Source organism: Arachis hypogaea, chromosome 9 (assembly GCF_003086295.3).
Source record: "Arachis hypogaea cultivar Tifrunner chromosome 9, arahy.Tifrunner.gnm2.J5K5, whole genome shotgun sequence".
NCBI lineage: Eukaryota > Viridiplantae > Streptophyta > Magnoliopsida > Fabales > Fabaceae > Arachis > Arachis hypogaea.
The window spans coordinates 16,693,807-16,715,319 of record NC_092044.1 but is presented as its reverse complement, the minus strand read 5'-3'; the positions used below and the strand labels follow the sequence as shown (position 1 = coordinate 16,715,319).

The following is a 21,513-nucleotide window of genomic DNA, read 5'->3' as shown; positions in this document are numbered from 1 at the left end:
AGAAATTTATAATCCTCTTTTGTAACTTCCATTCGTCATCAACAAAATGTGCAATCAAGCTCATATAATTATAATTTTGATTTGATGTCCAGCAATCATTTGTCAAACAAACCCGAGCACATGACTTTGCCAACCATTCTTTTAGCTTTTTCTTCTCATCTAAATACAGTTGAAAGCAATCTCTTGAGACTGTCCACCTAGATAGTACCGTAAATCTTGGTTCAAAACGATTTAACATCTTACGAAACCCAATCCCCTCAACAACTTTAAATGGCATCTCATCTAGTACAACAAACTCAGCTACAGACTTCTTACAATCTTCCAAGTTATAACCCTTAAAGGCTTTGCATAGATCCTCTTCCTCAATTTTGGGCATATAGCCATGAAGTGTCCCCTTCTTCCCCTCTTTAGTAAATATCCACTTATGAGCACTCTTTAAGTGCCTATTTAGAGAATTTGTTCCATGCTTAGTAGGATGACAACCATATTTTTTCTGACAATGATTACATTTGGCCTGGTGCTGTCCCTTTGTCTCAGTCAACAGAAGTTCAGTAAAATGCTCCCAAACATACGATTTCTTTCCCCTACGAGAAGCCTCTGGAGTTGCAATGTTTGTATCCTTATCTTCTTCATTAACTTGTAGTTCAGCAGGAGTTGTGGCGGCATCTATAGCAGAAGGAGCAGGATTTTCAGCAAAAACAGCAAGATTTTCAGCAGAAGGAACAGGATTTTGGGCTTCAATTTCCATTCTTGTATTCTCCTCAATCATAAAGATAGAGAAACCTTATAATAATTCATGAAGAAGAAAACAAAAATCAACTAAAAAAATTAGCAAAAAAATCAGCAAACACTACTTTTATAATCAACTAAATTCACAATCATCAACTAAATTCACAATAATAACCAACTAAATTCACAATACACTGAACAAAACAATAATCAACTAAACAAAGTAGCAAAAAAATCAGCAAACACCAATTTTATAATCAACTAAAATCACAATAATAAACTAAATTCACAATACACTGAACAAAATAATAATCAACTAAATAAATTAGCAAAAAAATCAGCAAACGCTGCTGTCATCGGAGTTTGCACCGTTTGGGAGGTAACTAGATAAGAAGATTAAGGTACAACTAATAGAGAGAATATCAAACATTATTTGGCATGTATAATTATATACATTTGGGGAATTACAGGGTACAGATCAAAAGCATACAAATATATAGCTATTCCCTCAATTTGTATCCAGTGTTGACACGGTGAGTTTTAGTATAACCTCCTTTTCGGGTTCGTGGAAGCTGAAGATTAGGACGCTTGTTTCCCTTTATGACATGATAATGGTTGAATAAGTTTTATAATCAGCTAAATAGTACACTGAGCAAAACAATAATCAACTAAATTCACAATAATCAAAGTTCACAATAATAAAGAATCAACACCCACAACCTTAATCAGAATTCTAATAATCAAAATCAACTTCCACGTCCCTAAATTCACAAATTTTTATAATCAAATTATCAAAATTCCTAATCCTTAATCAGAATATTAATTAAATAACAAAATTAATTGTTTACCTGTGAAGAAGACCGGAGAAGAGAGCGGAGCAGAAGGAAAAAGACTAGCAGAGAAGCAGGGAAGAAGACGACCGGGTCCGGCCTAGCACAGATGCGACACGTCACGAGAAGCAGGGCAGCACCGTCGTCAGTAGAAGGAACGGCTTCGCCAGAGACTCAAGACTGGGGTAGTGGGGTGAGACTTCCTTGTGCGTGCTTACTGGGAAGACGAGGACGGAGTAGCGGGCGACTGCGTGATGCGTGCTTGCTGCTGCTGGGAGTACGTCGTCTGTGACTGCTTGATGGGAGACTGAGAGTATGCCGTGGGGAGAGAAGATGAGGTCAGGGGTCACTGGGTTAGTGTTGGCCGTGGGAAGTGGCGGAGTGGAGACTGAGGACTGGGCTGAGGTTGAATGAATGAGGGAGTGAGTCAGTGAGGTTGAATATCTCAGATCTGAATTCTGAACGCGTGAATGCCCTAGCCCTCTTTTCCCCTGATTCAAATTGACAAATTGTATCACTAAGCCACTAATGCACTAGCGCATATTGAGTTACCGGGCCGGGTCCGGGTGACCCGAGCCTTGGCTCGGTCCCGGTTTCATTTAGTTCCCGGGTCAACCCCGGGTCTCTTCGGGTCCGGGTCTTAAGGACCCAAATTTCATCGGGCCCGGGACGGGTCTTGGGCTGGACCGAGCCGTGCTCACCCCTAAAATAGCACATATTCCTGCAACTCGTTGGGAGACGACCTGGGACTCATACTCCCAGTATTTTATTTCTAAAATTTGTGACAACTCTTTTCTAAATTGACAAGTGAATTTTTGCTGGTTAAGAGTTGTAATTGCAACGTTATTTTTCTTAATAATTCTTAATCTGCCAATTTTTGCCATGTCATTCGTACCAAGTAATACCTTACATGAGTAAGGATCGATCCCACGAGGATTGATGGATCAAGCAATAATAATTAATTGATTGGCTTAGTTAGGCAAGCAGAAAAGGGTTTTGAGATATTCAAAAGGTTTAAATTCGAACTCAGAATATAAAAAGGATAGCAAATAAATATGTTGGGAATAAAATATGGAGAAAACAGTTAAGGTTTCAGAGTTATCTATTTTTCCAGATTAATTTTTCTTACTAACTAATTTAATCATGCAAGATTTAATTCATGGCAAACTATATGTGACTAGACCCTAATTCCTTAAACCTTCCTAGTCTCCTCTAAAATTCATCAACTGCTAATTCCTTGGTCAATTAATTCCAGTTAGAAGGTGAAGTTCAAATTCCAGTTTATATGCCACAAAAATCCTTATTATCCAAAAATAAGGGGATTATATGTCACGTATCCCGTTAAATACAAACAATTAGAAATTTAGGATAATATGTTTTCAAGCTGTTGTTCAAGTAAAGAGCTTTTCCAAGTTTTACAAGAACTCAATTAGAACATGGGTCATACTTCCATTCCACCCAAATTCATAAAATAAAGAACGAAAACAAATTATTGAAATATAAATCAAAACATGGATTAAATTAGAAAGATCAAACGAATCAATCCATACAAATAGACAGAACTCCTAACCTTAACAATGGAGGATTAGTTGCTCATGGTTCAGAGAGAAAATAAGGATTGTCAAAATGTAACGAGTTCCCATCTGATGGCATCTAAATTCCTATTTATAACTAATCCTAATAAATTTAAAATCTAATTATCTAAAATTAAGAATAATATCTTTTCCTAAAAATAAGATTTGAATTTAAATTCGAATTATTAACAAGTCTTCAGCTGATGGGTGCGGACCACTTGATTTGTCCATTCTGCAGCTTCTAATCTATGTTTTTTAGGCTGGAAACTGGGTCAAAATAGCCCAGAAATCGCCCCAGCATTTTTCTGCGTTCTTCTGCACGTGGCACATGTCACGCGTACGCGTACGCGTCAGTCACGCGCACGCGTCAGTCACGCGCACGCGTCACCATGGATACCTCCAAATCTCGCGCACGCGTGTGCGTCGCTCCTCGCATCCATCTCCTTTGATTCTTGTGCTGTAAAAACTCCATTAAATCCAACCGAATGCTACCTAAAATAAACAGTATTGCACAAAACTCAAAATAGCATCCATATTGGCTAAAATATAATTAATTCTTGATTTAACTCAACGAAATCCATGCAAATTCACTAGGAAAAGATAGAAAAGATGGTCACGCAACATATACTCTTGTACTTAATTCAGTTAAGTCAGAATGAAGGGGTGACCCGTGACAATCACCCAATCTTCGTTACTCGCTTAGCCAAGATCCGCGTGCCTGACAACCACAAAGCGGTCTACATGGTGTTCAACGTAGTCATTGGACGACAGCTGGAGTATACTCTCTTTGGTCTCTGACCCACGGATCTGAATCACCTTTTCTGACAACAGAGCATTCGAATCCGTGATGTTAGAACCTTCGTGGTATAAGCTAGAATCAATTGGCAGTATTCTTGAGATCCGGAAAGTCTAAACCTTGTCTGTGGTATTTCGAGTAGGATCTGGGATGGGATGACTGTGATGAGCTTCAAACTCGTGACTGTTGGGTGTAGTGACAGTGTGCAAAAGAATAAATGTATTCTATTCCGACACGATCGAGAACCGATAGCTGATTAGCCATGCGGGAAACCGTAGAGGACATGTTTTCATTGAGAGGACGGATGGTAACCATTGACAATGGTGATCCACCAACATACAGCTTGCCATGGAAGGGAGTACGCATGAGTGGATGAGGACAATAGGAAAGCAGAGGTTCAGAGGCAACAAAGCATCTCCAAACGCTTATCTGAAATTCCCACCAAGGAACTATATAAGTAACTGTATTTTATTTTCCATTTTATTTATCTTTTAATTATCAGCACCTCATAACCATTTGAATCTGCCTGACTGATATTTACAAGATGACCATAGCTTGCTTCAAGTCGACAATCTCCGTGGGATCAACCCTTACTCACGTAAGGTATTACTTGGACGACCCAGTACACTTGCTGGTCAGCTATGCGGAGTTGTGAAAAGTGTGATCACAATTTCCCATACCAATTGTCTAAGGGTGGCTACACGGAAATGGATCCTCTCCAGTTTTTTTAACACTTGAGAAAATAAAGTGTGATCTCTCACCATTAATTTTATAAGTGGGACCAAAATTAAATATAAGAGAGAGAGAGAGAGTAATGAAGGGTGAGAGATCACAATTAACACCATCCAGTTTTTTCTTCATTGGAGAGGATCCACTCCATGTCTACACAACAAGTTTTCAATAAAAAAATTAACAAAGTGTTGTAGAATAAATAAATAAGGAAGATATAATATAAAATAAATATAAATGGAAGACTCTATTTTTAATATTCACTAATATAATTATCTCACTATAATAGAAATAACTTATATATTTACTATTATTATATATTAGCAACGTATAAAATGAGAGAAAAATTTTGAATATAGACAATATAAAAAGAGAGAGAAATTTGTTGTTATTGATTTGTTTATTGCTGTAACTGTGTGTTATGCACTGAGGTTTAACCTCTATTTATACATGCAAGGAGGCTACTTTTTTCTATTATCATTAAATGTAAGGACTTTGGTAACATAGCACTTCAGTATGGAAAAGGTGAGCCGTCCATGGTCATCCATTTCATTCTTATCGTAACACTCCCCCTTGGATGACCATTTAGGATTATTGCCTCGTTAAAACCTTACAAAAGAAAACCTAATGGAAAAAAACTTTAGTGAAGGAAAAAGAGTACAATATCATTTGTGATGGGGACTGTCTCATTAAAAACCTTGTCAAGAAAAATCCAATGCGAAAAAAAACCTGACCAAGGAAAAAAGAGTACAGTCTCCCCCTCTTATCGACATTATTTAATGTCTCAAAATTGGCGCATCCCAATCTCATGTACCAATCTTTCAAAGGAGGATTTTGGGAGTGACTTTGTAAATAAATCTGTCAGATTGTCACTTGAGCGGATCTGCTGGACATCAATTGTCCCTTGATTTTGAAGATCATGAGTGAAGAAGAATTTGGGAGAAATATGCTTTATTCTATCCACTTTAAGTTGATTAATGCATGCTGTATTATCTTCAAACAAGACAGTTGGGGCTATCTTATGATCAATCAGTCCACACGATGACAGGATATATTAGATCAAACTCCTGAGCCAAAAACACTCGCGATTTGCTTCATGTATTGCTAGTGTTTCAGCATGATTAGAGGAAGTTGCTGCAATTGTCTGTTTCGTAGACCTCCATGATATAGCTGTATCACCATATGTGAACAAATATCCTGTTTGAGATCTCCCTTTATGTGGATCAAACAAGTATCCAGCATCTGCATAGCCAACTAGTTGTGACTTGGATCTATATGGATAAAACAATCCCATATCAACCATTCCATGAAGATATCGAAAGATTTGCTTGACTCCACTCCAATGTCTTCTGGTTAGAGAGGAACTATACCTTGCTAATAAATTCACAGCAAATGATATATCGGGTCGTGTATTTTTAGCAAGATACATTAGTGCTCCAATGGCACTAAGATATGATACTTCAAGACCAAGGATATCTTCATTTTCTTTTTTAGGACAGAATTGATCTTTTTTCACATCCAAAGATCTTACGATCATTGGGGGACTTAATGGATGTGACTTATCCATATAAAATCTCTTCAAGATCTTTTATGTGTATGTTATTTGATGAATAAAGATCCCATTCTTTTATGTGCTTGATCTGTAAGCCGAGACAAAATTTAGTCTTTCCAAGATCTTTCATCTCAAACTCTTTTTTTAGAGTTTTTATAATTGTTGGAATCTCTTCAGGAGTTCCAATGATATTTAAATCATCAACGTACATAGCAATTATAATGAATCCAGATGCAGATTTCTTTATGAAAACACATGGACAGATATCATCATTCTTGAATCCATTTTTGGCCAGATATTCAGTAAGACGATTATACCACATTCGTCCAGATTGCTTTAGACCATATAAAGATCTTTGCAATTTAACTGAGTATAATCCATGTGAATATTCATTGGATGGTTTGGATATCTTTAATCCTTCAGGGACTTTCATATAGATATCACGATCTGATGAGTCGTATAAGTAGGCTGTTACCACATCCATTAAATGCATATGTAGTTTATCATATACAGATAAACTGACCAAATAATGCAATGTTATTGCATCCACTACAGGGGAATACGTTTCTTCATAATCTATTCCGGGCCTTTGTGAAAAAACTTGTGCCACAAGTCAGGCTTTGTAGCGCACAACTTCATTTTTCTCATTTTGTTTTCTCACAAATACCCATCGGTATCCAACAGGTTTTACATCTTCTGGTGTACGGACTACAAGTCCAAAGACCTCACATTTTGCAAGTGAGTCTAACTCAGCCTTCATGGCTTCTTTCTATTTTGGCCAATCATTTCTTTGTCGACATTCTTCAACTGATCTTGGCTCAAGATCCTTACTTTCATGCATGATATTTAATGCCACATTATATGCAAATATTTCATTGACAATCCGTAAATCAGGCTTTAAATACATCTCCAGTTTGTATCTCAAGATACCTCACTATAGAGGGAGAATCATATCCAACATATATCCCCAATTTTCTTTGGGGTCCCACTTTAGTGTGATTAGGTGGTGCAATAGGAATATATATCGCACACCCAAATATTCTTAAATGGGAAACATTTGGCTGTTGGCCAAATGCTAATTGCATAGGAGAAAACTGATGGTAACTCGTTGGCCTCAAACGAATAAGTATTGCGGCGTGTAAAATAGCATGTCCACAAACCGAGGTTGGGAGATTTGTTCTCATAAGTAAGGGTCTAGCAATTAATTGGAGGTGTTTAATAAGTGATTCTGCTAACCCATTTTGTGTGTGAACATGAGTTACTGGATGTTCAACACTTATTTCATTAGCTATACAATAAGCATCAAATGCTTGGGAAGTAAATTCACCAGCATTATCAAGACAAATTGCTTTGATTGGATTTTCTGTAAATCGTGCTTTTAATCGAATAATTTGAGCCAGTAATCTCGCAAACGCCAAGTTGCGAGAAGATAATAAGCACACATGTGACCATCTCGAAGATACGTCTATTAGGACCATAAAATATCTAAAAGATCCACATGGTGGATGAATAGGTCCACATATATCACCTTGAATCCTTTCTAGAAATTCAGAAGACTCAAATCCAATCTTTACTGGTGATGGCCTTAAAATTAACTTTCCTTGAGAACATGCAGCACAACAAAATTCACTATATTTAAGAATCTTCTGGTTTTTTAGTGAATGTCCATGGGAATTTTCAATAATTCTCCGCATCATGGTTGTTCCTAGATGACCCAATCGGTCGTGCCAAGTTATGAACTCATTTGGGCCAGTAAACTTCTGGTTTACAATAGCATGTGATTCAATTGCACTAATCTTGGTATAATACAACTTAGATGAAAGTGAGGGTAACTTTTTTAATATAACTTTTTTATTTAAATCATGAGTTGTGATACATAAATACTCATGATTTCCCTCATTCATTGTTTTAATTAATATGATATCCATTTCGGCGAATATCTTTGAAATTCAACAAGTTCCTCAAAGACTTGGTAGATAATAGTGCATTATTTATTATAAATTTCGTTCCTCCAGGAAAAAAAATTATAGCTCTTCCGGAGCTTTCTATAACATTGCCTGAGCCAATAATAGTATTAACATATTCTTCTTTTCGCACAAGATGGGTAAAATATATATCACTTTTGAGAATGGTGTGCGAACTTGTACTATCCGCAAGGCATACATCTTCATTATATATTCTTGCCATTTTCTTCAAAGACAAATAATAATAAAATGAGTAGTATGCACAGTTAAATTGAATACTTGATCGGAATTATTTTTCTAAGAAACACTATACATAAAAATAATGTCATATACCGAAATTTTATTTTAAAACTTGAGACATTTAATGATTTCAAAATTTATGAACATTAATATTTCATTATTTATATACATCATATTTGAAACTCAAATACATAGAAAATAAAACTTAACAATAAGTTCTTTACATTATTTATTTACATGGATACTTAACAATCTCACATATTAAATTATTTCATCATTGATCAAATGACCAATATTTTCTTCAAGATCCTCAAAGAAATTAGATACATCATAATGAGTAGTGGAATTTTCAGCATCATTTGAAACAAAATTTGTTTCCTTTCCTTTATCATCCTTTTTCAAAGATGCCTGGTAAAGATCGACTAGGTACATTGGGGTACGACAGGTACGTGACCAATGGCCCTTTCCACCACAACAGAAATACTTATCCTCTGTTGATTTACTTTGCCCAATATTTCTTTCTTTATCCCACTTCTGGTGAGATCCTCTCTTTTGAATATAATTCCTTTTTCTTCCATAATTTTTCTTGTTACTAAAACCTTGCTATTTACCTCTTCTGGGGTAATTTACCGCATTTACTTCAGAAAATGGGGCGGCGCCAATTGGGCGCGCTTCATGATTCTTTAAAAGCAACTCATTGCTGCGTTCAGCAACAAGAAGGTAAGAAATTAACTCAGAATACTTTTTAAACCCCTATTCTCAATACTGCTGTTGCAGGAGCACATTCGAGGTATGGAAGGTTGAGAAAGTTTTCTCTAACATATCATTGTCAGTTATCTTTTTCCCACACAATTTCATTCGTGAGGTGATTCAAAACATTGCAGAATTATATTCATTTATGGATTTAAAATCCTGCAGACGCAAGTGCGTCCATTCATATCAGGTTTGAGGAAGTATCATCATTTTTTTTATGATTATACCTTTCTTCAAGGTCTTTCCAAAAATCTGCAGGATCTTTTAATGTGAGATATTCATTTTTCAATCCTTCGTCAATATGATGACGAAGAAAAATCATGACTTTAGCTTTATTCTTCTGGGATGATTATACCCTTCTTCAAGGTCTTTCCAAAAATCTGCAAGATCTTTTAATGTGAGATATTCATTTTTCAATCCTTCGTCAAGATGATGACGAAGAAAAATCATGGCTTTAGCTTTATCCTTTTGGGATGCATTATTTTCAGCCTTAATGGTATCTCCAAGATTCATTGAATCAAGATGAATTTCAGCATCTAATATCCATGATAAATAATTGTTTACAGATATATCAAAAGCATTGAATTCAAGATGAGAGAGTTTCGATATAATAAAAATTTGTTACCTGAGTCTTCCTAAAAATTTGATCAGAGTCTCATGCTAATAATGTGTTGTAGAATAAATAAATAAGGAAGATATAATATAAAACAAATATAAATGGAAGACTCTAGTTTTGATATTCACTAATATAATTATCTCACTATAATAATGATGATTAATATATTTACTAATATTATATGTTGTAGTATATGAAGAAAAGATAAAGAAAAACTTTGTCCAGAGAGAAAGAGAGAAAATGTTTTGTATATAAACAATATAAAAAGAGAGAGAAGGTTGTTGTTATTGATTTGTTTATTGTTATAACTTGTAATGTGTGTTACGCAATGAGGTTTTAATCTCTATTTATACATGTAAGGATGCTACTTTTTTTCATTATCATTAAATATAAGGACTTTGATAACATAGCACTTCAGTATGAAAAAGGTGAGCCGCCCATGATTATCTATTTCATTCTTCTTGTAATACAAAGAAGATTTCACAAGTGGTTTTTGACAGTTGTTATATATAATTATAATTTTTTAATTATTAAAATTTTTTATAAATAAAAATTTTTGGATTAGAATAAGAATTTAATTTTGATGAGCTGTTATTTTAAAATTGTTTTACACCTACATCCGATCACATGACAATACATTAACAAAAATAAATATCTAGGCTGGTGGAGGCCTTTGAAGATGGTATGCAGCTTGTGGCTAGGAACGGTATAAGTCTATAAGAATTCAGTTTTAGCATGATTTATGGGTCAAAGAAGGCAGATTGAAGGAGGTGTTTCCACGGCTGTACCGAGTCTCAAATAATGTGGATAGTAGGGTTTGTGAGAGAGAGCTTCGGGACTGGGAGATGGTGGATTTGAATTCTATCTTGCAAATGCTCTCTAAAGTAGTTGTCAAGGCAGACAAAGTTGATAAACTGGTGTGCAAACATGAGTCTTTCCTCACGTGGTTTATAATTTTGGAAGGTTAAACACTATGGACAGATGTCTCTGTAAATTGAAGATGTTGTCCGATAATGAGGTGGCGGTACGAGTAAGGAGTCGGTTCATCATATATTTTCTGACCTGAGTTTGGCATCAAACGCCTAAGGACTGCTTTTATTGTTGGATGAATCAGCCTATTTAGCAAACTGCGCAAAAGAGAATGGTTTGTGTATTTTTTTGCTGTTCTTTGGGCAATTTAGGAGCGTAACTCCTGAATTTTCAGAAGAAGGTAAGAACTCTTGATGCTTGTGTTAACCAAGTCCAATTCTTTGCCAACCGGTGGCTGAAGAATAAGGGAAAATAGTTGTGTTTTGTCTTGATGAAAGAACTTGTATCATAAGAGAGGACATAATGGTTTAATGGAGTATATGTATCTAATGGTGATCCTTCGGTGGAGGATGAAGACCCTAGGAGTCTTGCTTTGTTAGATATGTGTTTATAGTTTCCTTATTTTTTGAAGTAGTTCATTGCTGTTTGTATGTTGTTTGAGTGTTTTGTTTTTTATTGTGCTTTAGTCGGCGCTCACTTTTTTTTTTTTGGAGCTAGTGAGTTCCAAAGTGATTGAAAACAAATTTATTATGATATTTTTAAATGTTAAAAATTATTTCATCAAATATAATTATTATTATTTGTATTTATTAAAAGTAAATTTTAATTTGATTTATTAAATATAAGTGTTATGATTTTTAAGAAATTATCTTTTATAAATTAACTTTTATAAATTATCTTAAAAAATAAAAATTTTACGAAACGAAGGCTAAGAGCGAGAATCATACTTTTTACCATATAATAAAGAAACAAGGTAAATTACAACCACGCTACACTATATGATTATATGTAAACTCCTAACATTTTGCATGATACATAACATTAAATGGAGCGCTTTTTAGCATTGATGTCTCGAATGGCTTCAAGAAATTTGTTTCTGTCGATAGGCTTTACCAAGTGAAAGTCCATTCCAGCATCTATGGTCATTTTGTCACTGTCAGCTGTTAATGCAATTATAGGAATGCGAATATTACCATACCTCTTCTCTATCTTTCTTATTTTCCTTGTTGCCTCGAACCCGTCCATTACTGGCATCTGTGGAATCAATTACATCAGGAGTAAGCCAAACATTACCTGGCAAAATAAGTCAAATACAAAAACGTTACCTGGCAATCCATTAAGATGTAATCGTAAGGGGGATTAGGAAAATCCTTGATTAAACCATCACCAACTAGATGCACAGCTGTTTCTCCATTCTCACACTGCTCTATAATCGCTCCAAGCTTGATCAAAGTACGCAAAGCAATCATGCGCATCAATGGAGTATCATCAACCACCAAAATTTTCTTACCACTCAACGGCTTTTCTGTATCCTCACATTCTTGTATTACAGAAGATTGATCCACAAAGGATTCCTGAGTGTTCAATTTGGATCCACCGAACTCGGGAAGAAGCTTTATAACCTGGAACAAACGGCTACCGTGAAACGGTTTCGATAGAACCATGTCTTTGGGATCAAGCGTGTCCTTATCAAGATTCTTAAAGAGAATCTTCTTATCTAACCAAACAACTTGACAAGGGTTACAAAGCCCTCTTTTGAAGTTGGAAACTATCTTACACAGCTCCAGAAGTGGCCCTGCATCTGTCTCAACCACAATAAGGATAAAGCCATCAGATGCTGCTCCAATATCCGTCTTTCCATCCATAGAACTCAATGCAACTCTAACTCTGCTGGAACGGGAGTGAGAGCTCGCACTCAAATACTCTGATCCTTGAGAATCACTACTGTGGCTGCTTGAATACAGACACTTTTGTTTCATCTTCTTCAAGACATCAAATAGATCCTCCAACCGTTTCGCGGCGGCAACTTTGATCCCTAAGCCCTCCATGAACTTCTCTGTGGCCTTCCGCCGATACTCGTCGGCGATTAGCATAATGACACGAGAAGGCTCTGGCTTGGGACTGGAGCTGCGGATTCGGAATCTTGGACTAAGGGAACGAATGCTTGAACCGGAGCTACAACTTTGAAGGGTTGGTAATGGTGCCTGAGTGTGGTTTCTTTCATCAACACCTTCTTCTTCTTTTGTGCTAGCAGCATTCGTGATTGTCTCGTATACATTAAGGATAACATTGAACTTGAAGCATGTTCCCTTTTCTCCCACGTCCTTCTCTGAAATTTCAATGTCTCCATGCATCAAACGCACCTAAATAAAATAAAATTAAAAAAAAAAAGTTAGACACTCTTTTTCTGTTTTACCTGAAATTACATAAATAAGGAGTGCTAGAGACCATCAGATTTTGTGATTTGTAGCCATCATGAATATTTTTAATGGTGTGAGATTACATTTAAAAGTATGAGATTATTTATTTATTTTTAATGGTTAAATGCTGTCCCTCTAGACTTTCTTTTTTTTTTTTAAATTAAAATCAATTTCATTTTTATGAACTGACTTAAACTGATGTGTATCATATTATAAACAAATTTTAAACCAATTTTGTTATGATTTAGACAACTCAGGATTTCTTCTAACAACGATGAACAAGAATAAAAACTATGAACACAGCAGTGAGACTCAAATGATGAATAGAAGAGAGAAGAACTGAAAGAGTATATTGATGCTATATCAAATTACATTCAGATATCTATCTTCTATATACTGCAACACCTATACATATAAACTCCTAACCAATGCAGTGAGAATGCTTTGATACACACGCAAAAGCAGCATCCCAAAACAGAATAACAATTCTGCAACCTAACTAACTAACTAATTCTACTTTCTAATTCTGTCTTAATTACATTTTTACCTTCGTATAAATATTAGTAAGTAAAGCAAATACGTACCAGTGATTGCACAATCCCAAGTCCCAAGCCAGTTCCTCCAACTCCAAGGGAAGTTTCTTTGACTTGGATATAGTTCTCAAACACAGACTCGTACTTCTCTTTGGGGATTCCTTTTCCCGTATCATCCACTTCAAATATAAAATCCATAACGCAATATGGATCTGCGTGTGTTGAATTACTCGTGCCTTCAATTTCATCACTGCTAATTTTCTTGAAACATAAGCATGATAAACGTCCCGTGAATCCATGTTTTTCACTATTACCAGCCATTAATGAATTGTGCAAGCTTGGCTTTTGAGCTCTTGCCCTAACCACTATGTGCCCCTCATCAGTAAACTTAACAGCATTGCTCAAAAGATTACACAAAACTTGTTTGAGTCTTCCTCTGTCTCCTTTGACACGTGAGTATCTAATAATAGAACCATCACAAGGGTCCAAGATTAGATCCACACCTTTCTTTGAGGCCATAGGGTGGTATAAGTCAACTATATCTTCCAACAGAATTGATACATCAAATTCCTCTTCCTCAAGCTGTATTTTTCCAGCCTCAATTTTGCTTGTGTCAAGTATAGAATTCAGCAGCCCTAAGCAAGTATTTATAACATGACAACAAATTAATACTTTCAATTTACATCTGGGTGTGAGTACTATATAATAAAGGTGAAAATTTAGATGCAGTTAAATTTATTTGAAGTTGATAGTCAAGAATCTTCAGATATGATAGTTAAACATATCAAATTATTTAATGATTCTCAATTATCAACTTCACATAAAGTTAAACACCAAACTTCAACCTCAAAAATTAGCACTTGATAAATAGAATAGTTGCACTCAAATTGGGTGACACAAATTAAGATGAAATTATTACCTAGTAAGTCTTGGGTGCAACCCTTCATTAGTTTTAAGTTGGTGTCCAATTCAGACGCATTTTGAACAAAGTCAAAGGACATGTCTATCAAAGCAGTAAGGCCCGCAAGAGAAGCCCTAACATCATGATTGGCAGCAGCAAATGCAAGGCTTTTATTCATGTTCTTTCTCTCAGCTTGTTGGGTGCCTTCCATTTGTTTCAAGAGTGAGGCACGCAATCTCATTTCTCTCTTTGCATTTCTTGCATTCATGCTTAGAAAGCTCACGAGAGCAATCAATATCATGAATATCATTACAATCAACAGAGTCAACCCTTTTTTCTTATAATGCTGGTCAAAGCTAAGTAATTCATTCTTTCGAATAGCCACAACATATACCTGAAATCAAAACATACCATTTAATTTTGATGCCAGTTAGTATAATTTTATAAGTCCATTTAATTACATAACATTACATTAATAAAAAGAAAAGTATAGGTAACTAATAACATTCTTGAACAATGTGTGAATTATGTGAATTAATAAAAAAAGTATAGGGTGAAGTGTACTTGTATTTGATTGATGGTTGTTCATGTTGTTCAAGATAATCATTGTTCCTTTAACACCCCTTTAATAAAAATATAAAAATATAAGTGCATTAAAAGAATAAATGTGAATAGACGATTATTATTAGTATGCTAAAATTAAACTCTACTTATAATGAATAATATAGAAACTTACCGATTCTATTCCCATGATATCAATTGTGCTGCAGTGGATCAAATATTCCGTATTCTGAATATTCAAACTAGATCCAAATCTTTCATTGTTGCATGGTATAGCAGTGTCTCCAACACCTTTAGGGTTTCCATTTTGGTCCAATAATTGAAGCAAAACTGTATCATTAGAAATCACCAAACGAGTATTTCGGATCCCTTGTACAATAGCCCTTCCATCTTTTGTAGCCCAAGACATGCTCATTGAACTTTGATGAAGATCATTGTTTTGAGCCCTGAGAAAATCAGTTATTGTTGTTTCCGAGAACCCTAGAGAGATCACACTTGTTCTTGTGACTCTTGCGGAGTTGAGAAACAAAGGGTTGTGGCCATTATCAACAATAATGCTCCAATTGGTTCGCAATGATGAGGCATTGCTGAATGCATATGAATAAGAAAATTGAAGAGCTTCAGAAATCCAACTTGTGTTAATAGACGAAAAATTGTATTTTGTAGGTTCACCATAGGGTTCTCCATTATCTTGATCTACATGTTGGATATAATATAGAGTAGATGAAGATGATGAGTTGGAGAACATTGCCAAAATTTGAAGATGATCTCTATAATATGAAAATGAGAGACCTTGCATGACTATGTATAAAATTTGCTCTAAGTGAGGAACCCTCTCAAATGCTTGAAATAATAACGGAGCCACCTGAAATAATAATGACATAAAAGATGGTAAGTAAGGTTACAACAAAATTTTCTTTCCGGTAATAATTGAAAAATTTATATATGGTGGTGTCTATTTATATATGGAAAATTAAAATGTCATAGTGGTGTCAAATTATTAAGGGTTTTAAAGATTAGATCGAATCAGCCAATTTTACCGAATTAAACTAATATTAAATCGATTTTATTTATGTAAAAAATTAAAAAATTTGATGAAAATTGGTAAAGTAGATAAACTAATACGATTTTTTTAGTGTTTTAACTGATTTAAAATAATAAAATACTAAATATTATTGCTCTTTAAAAAATTATATTTCTTAAATAAATTTATAATTTTATTACATTTGATTTAACTTGATTAAATCTTGATAAAATTTTTAATTTTTTTAATTTATATATATATATATATTAATTATTCTCTTAACTTCTTAGAAAAAAAAATTTAACTTTTTTTTGTTTATTTTTTTAATATTTTTAAAAAATAATTTAATTTTGATACACTGACAATATAAAATATCTTACACTATAATCTTTTTAGTTGACTATTTACGTAATTAATATAAAGATAATTATTTTTACTAATATAATATTACATAATTAGATACATGTATGAAATTATTTTAGATTTATAGTTCATCAAAAATATATTATTAGAGAATAATATATATTTAAATCTATTTACTGCTTTAAATATATTTTAAATAAAAATTAAAACTTTCAATCAACAATATATATATATATATATATATATTAGTTGCCTAGTAGTTTTTCAAGAAATTGTTTGCGGCTACATGTGGTCTTTTTGTTTTATTTAGTAGCACTATATTCTGCGTACTATAGCTGAATCTGAAGTTATAAGTGGCATCATGGTGCCTCGTTACACCGTGGTTTGCTTGGTACCAAGTGAGTGTTATTTATTTAAAAAAAAATTAAAAAAAAATTCTAAGGTAACCTTTTCCAATCCTTGTGTAAGATTGATTGGGACGTTGCCTAATTTATCAATGCATAATTTATTCGCAACAAATTTTATTGACATAGTGTGATCTATAGCATTTAGGTAATTGTATTATTATCTAAAACAAATATTGTCTAAGATGTATTAAACATATTTAATTTAAAATTTAAATATTGTGTCAAAATCCAAAATTATTTTAAAGATATTTAACTTTAAATAGAAGACAAATATACTATTTTATTCTCTATGTAGTAAACAAAAATAAAATAAAAATCTTTAAATTCAATTTTGAATAATAAAGAACTTAAAAGCACTGTTGAAAAAATAGCTATATTCATGCAGTGAACAATAAAAAAAAAAATAAAAACATTGAACCTGATTGCATTATTATTCAAGGATTTTCTTTAATAGAGATGCTAACCTTAGTTTTAATATCCATGAAGGAGATACTAGAAGAAGCATTGAGGGAAGAGCTGAAAAATCTTGAAAAATTAGTTGAGGATGACTCCATGTGTCCGAGTGAGTATCTAATTTCTGATTGAAGCTGGTTTAAAAATAATTTTGATATTGAAAAAGTGTCATGTTCCTCCTTTTGTGAGATTATAATGTACCAATATGTCATCAATGAGCCAAGAACTAACAACGAGCCATATACCTAGAACAAAAATTATGTTTAGCACCCAATATTCTTAGTATATTGATATATAATATATTCATATGCCGTTTATGTCTTAATAATATTTTAAAATATACAATTCCATGTTCTAACATTGTAAAATGGAGAAAAAAAATCTATTAAATTTTCTCACATAATTATCCTTTGAAAAATCATGTCATACGAAGATAATTTTGAAAATTGAACCTTTTTACACTATGTGATAATCATACAATAATAATATCAAAATCCATCTTTTAATTATAAAACGTTAGGGAGTAAACTACAGATAAACCAAAGTCTAAGAGGGGTTAACTTTATTTTATACTAAAAAATTGTACAATAGGAATAAGAGTACCTATAGTGGAAATATACCATCATCTCAATTGTACAAAAACAAAGAATGTTTACAAGAGAAGAAAATATGTTATAAAAAGTGCACAAATAATATAAACATACTAGCACATACCAGCACCAACATGAGTGACGAAAGTCGAAAGAGATTCATGGAATCTTCTAGAGATGTGATCAAACCTATGTTCTATTGATTCTGCCCTGGAAATTCCATAAAATCAAATTATCTTGTATGTGTAATGTGATGATATATATTAAATAATAGTGAAACTACATCTATCATAGCCACAGGTTCTTGACTTCTTGTGAATGATAAATTTCTGGCAATAGAAATTGTAAAGATGGAACTGTTCTATACATATGGCATGATATTAATTAGGGTATGAAAAGATCTCTCATGAAGATTTGATATTCTTTTATTCTTAGCAGTTAGCACCATATATTCTCATTTATTTAGTCTATTTTATTATTACTTTTATTTTAATTTGCCAATGCTTTATTAACCAAAAAAATTAATTGTGCGAACGTAGTGATATGAGATTTCGTTTGAAGGAAAAATATTTATAAGAAATGTGATCAAAGAAAGATTTTTTAAAAAATAATTTGATTCAGAAAATATAACTTGATCAACATTAAAAGTCTTTTCTCTTAGTATATTTGTTTAAAGAAAAAAGGAAGGAAATATTTTATTACCTCTATAAGAAGTTGGTGGGCATAAACCTATGTTCAAATTTAGAAATTTTTTTTAAACTAATATAATTTTTACATTTAATTATTGAAAAAAATTTTTGTTCAATTTATTGTTCACCTTTATTTGTCTAAATGTCGTTTATTTTTATTTCTTAAATTTGTGGATACAAACAACCTTTAATCAAAGATAATACATGATGATACGATCAAAGTATTCATACAAAGAAGTAGAAAAAAATATCATCCACATTATATGTAAACAAAAAAATTAGTTATTAAATTTATTATTGATATAATACATAAAATAAATACGTAAAATGCTGGTAAAATGATAGCTCTTGTTAGTTGATTGGACGTACTTATTACAATTACAATTTATTGGAGAAGAATTATGATTTGAGAACCACTCACATACATACACAAAAAATAATTTTTTTAAAGATTATGCATGAGAATGCAACAAGTGTCCTCACTTGTGTTTTGGTTCTTTCGAACCGATTATTATTTAAAAAAAAAAGCTAAATTTTTGAATAATTTGATTCATTTTAAGCAGTTTTTTATTTTTACATAAATTTTTTTTGGAGAAACACAAGATTAGACTTGGACTATTTATGTTTAACAAAAAACCAATAAAAAAACTAAAATTAATCTATTACATCTCTGACAAAAAAAAATTCATTACAAATTATACATGAGTTTGCAGGTTCTATATTATTTATCAGTTTGGAAGTGCTGTACAGTTTCTTGGTGCTAATGCTATCTTGGTAAATCCATGGAATGTCTCCTAAGTTGCTGCTTCTATTAGTTATGCATTGAACATGCCAACTAATGAAAGAAAAAAACAGCATTACAGATGCCAACATTTGATATCTTGAAGTTGCTAATAACTTACTTTCTATACTATTTTGATAAGGACAATAGTTTAATACAACTAATTCTGATGAAGTCAAAAATAAAAGCACTACCTTTTACTCTTGAAATGACCCAACAGTATGCCATCCCAAATAGAGAATTCAGCTTTGAGAATTTGTTACAAAATAATAGTGTAAAGATACCCACTGGCGGACTTATTAGCGTGAAATCCCGTAAGAGGGAAGAATTATGGAACGTGACATGGGCGGCGACAAATTGCAGCAGAGCTTACTGGAGAAGATGAAATCGGTAGTAACAACAAGAAAAGAGAATCGGCGCAGAAGGGGAGAAATTATGATGCTGCTGAAAAATCGAGTATTAACCAGACTACGAAAACAGCATCTCAGACAAAATAACATCACCACTGGCAAAAATCCAGGCAAAGGCGAGGAAGCAGGCTAATGGAGGCAGCAGCTGGATGGAAAACATCGAGGAGGCAAGTCGCATATTGGAAAATAAAGTTCTCTCATCGCATTGTCGGGTCCCTCATCCAAATTGCTGCGTCGCCAGAGCACCAACACGGACAGAACCGTGGGAAGAAGACGAACTGAACTAAGCAAGAGAAGGAAAAGTGGCGATACAGAAAAGAGGAATGGGACCTGAGACGACCATCTGGGGCACGAGAAGCTACAAGAGAGTAGAAGATGGATAACACCTGCGATAAGGGGGAAGAACCGATTAACGGAACTAGGCAACCAGCGCCTCTGGCTCGAGGAAGAAGGAGATCGATGCAAATCTTCTAGGTTGGGTGGGACCAGCTTCTGGTTGCGCGAAGGAAGCTGACGACGGGAAGGAAGCTCACAGCGAGGAGGAAGCTGATGCCGAGAGTCGAACCAAGAAGACGACAGCGATGAGTCTGACGACCAGCAATAGGACCTGTTGCTTCTGCCGCCGGTGACGACAAACGCAACAAAGGCTCGGACTGAGTGCGAGATGACGATGAGACAGGGAGCGACAATGATGACCAATCCCGGGACCTGCTGTTTATGCAGCCGGTGACGACGATAGCAGGAAAGCCGCGCGAGAGCGACTGAGTGCGAGACTGGTGACAATAAGAGAGACTGGAGCCGAGGAGCTTGAATGCGACACCGGAGATAGTGAGAGAGACCGAAGGCGAGAGTAATGAGCCACAGTGAGAGCAGTGACAGAGAGATTCAGTGAGGGAGTGACACTAAGAGAGGAGAATGTGAGAGCTCAGGAAGGAATGCTAAATCACATCGTGTTTTAAAAAAGAAAAAAAAAACAAAGACCCGGTCGGTTTATGTGAACCTGGTTCGAATTGTAAATTCAGACTGAGTTATGTAAACCATCTGAATCCAACTGGATCTAAAAATTACTACCAATACTTTAAAAAAAACTCCTCTAAAGAGACAATGAAAAATCTTAACAATGTGAAGTTGTGAACAATGGGCTTCGAATTAGGCCCAACACAAGGAAAGTAAGAAATCCAAATAGCTATTTAAAAAAAAAGTAACCATCCCAACTCTAATTTACCAAAAGAATTCACCGAAACACTTTTTTCTCCCCAAACCATATGCCACCCCACCCTCATCAATCATCCCACCTTTCTGGCTATTAGAAGCTCCCTCACCAGCCATCATCATCCACCCCCTGTAACCCCCTCCCCCGTCACTGTCGCAAGATCGTCATGAAACAACCATCCACGTAGTTATTAAAATAATCATCCAATTACCTAGTGAAATGACCATCCATTATTTGTTAATTGTATATACTTAAACTGAATCAAACAAAATAACCATCTACATATCTAGTGAATTGAACATCCAGCACATTTGCAGGGGTGGATCAAGTCGACGTTGACGTATGGAGACAAGGGAGGAGATCCGGTGACAGAGCAGTCACGCAACGACAACTTCAGCTAGGTGAGGTTGCAAATCTGCTCCGTGGGATTCGAACCCGAACGCGCAGCGGTCTGAGATGGAAGAGGAGGAGAAGTCAAATCGGTGGGAGGAAGGGTGCCGCACAAATGGCGCAATGGGAGACGGCGGCATGCGGTGGGGCCTGCATGGCTGGCGCGTTGGTGGGTTGCACGAGGG

The 21,513-nt window shown here is 34.5% G+C and overlaps 1 protein-coding gene across 1 annotated transcript; it reads right to left on the bottom strand.

The window, feature by feature from the left end:
- Positions 1 to 11,634: 11,634 nt before the first annotated feature.
- LOC112708949 (histidine kinase CKI1-like) lies at positions 11,635 to 21,054 on the bottom strand. Its single transcript, XM_029288987.1, has 10 exons — positions 20,998 to 21,054; positions 20,259 to 20,498; positions 20,056 to 20,111; positions 17,970 to 18,055; positions 17,457 to 17,500; positions 15,184 to 15,873; positions 14,466 to 14,841; positions 13,598 to 14,181; positions 11,919 to 12,956; positions 11,635 to 11,847 (listed from the first exon to the last, which is right to left on the bottom strand). The coding sequence occupies exons 1-10, from the start codon at positions 21,052 to 21,054 to the stop codon at positions 11,635 to 11,637; spliced, it is 3,384 nt and encodes a 1,127-aa protein (XP_029144820.1).
- Between the last annotated feature and the right edge of the window lie 459 nt (positions 21,055 to 21,513).

Coding starts and splice junctions, on each gene's coding strand:
- LOC112708949 (XM_029288987.1), bottom strand. CDS start 21,054: ATGGCTGGTGAGGGAGCTTCTAATAGCCAGAAAGGTGGGATGATTGAT. Junction 20,112..20,258: donor GCATCAGCTTCCTCCTCGCT/GTGAGCTTCCTT, acceptor CCCTTATCGCAG/GTGTTATCCATCTTCTACTC. Junction 11,848..11,918: donor ACATCTTAATGGATTGCCAG/GTAACGTTTTTG, acceptor TTGATTCCACAG/ATGCCAGTAATGGACGGGTT.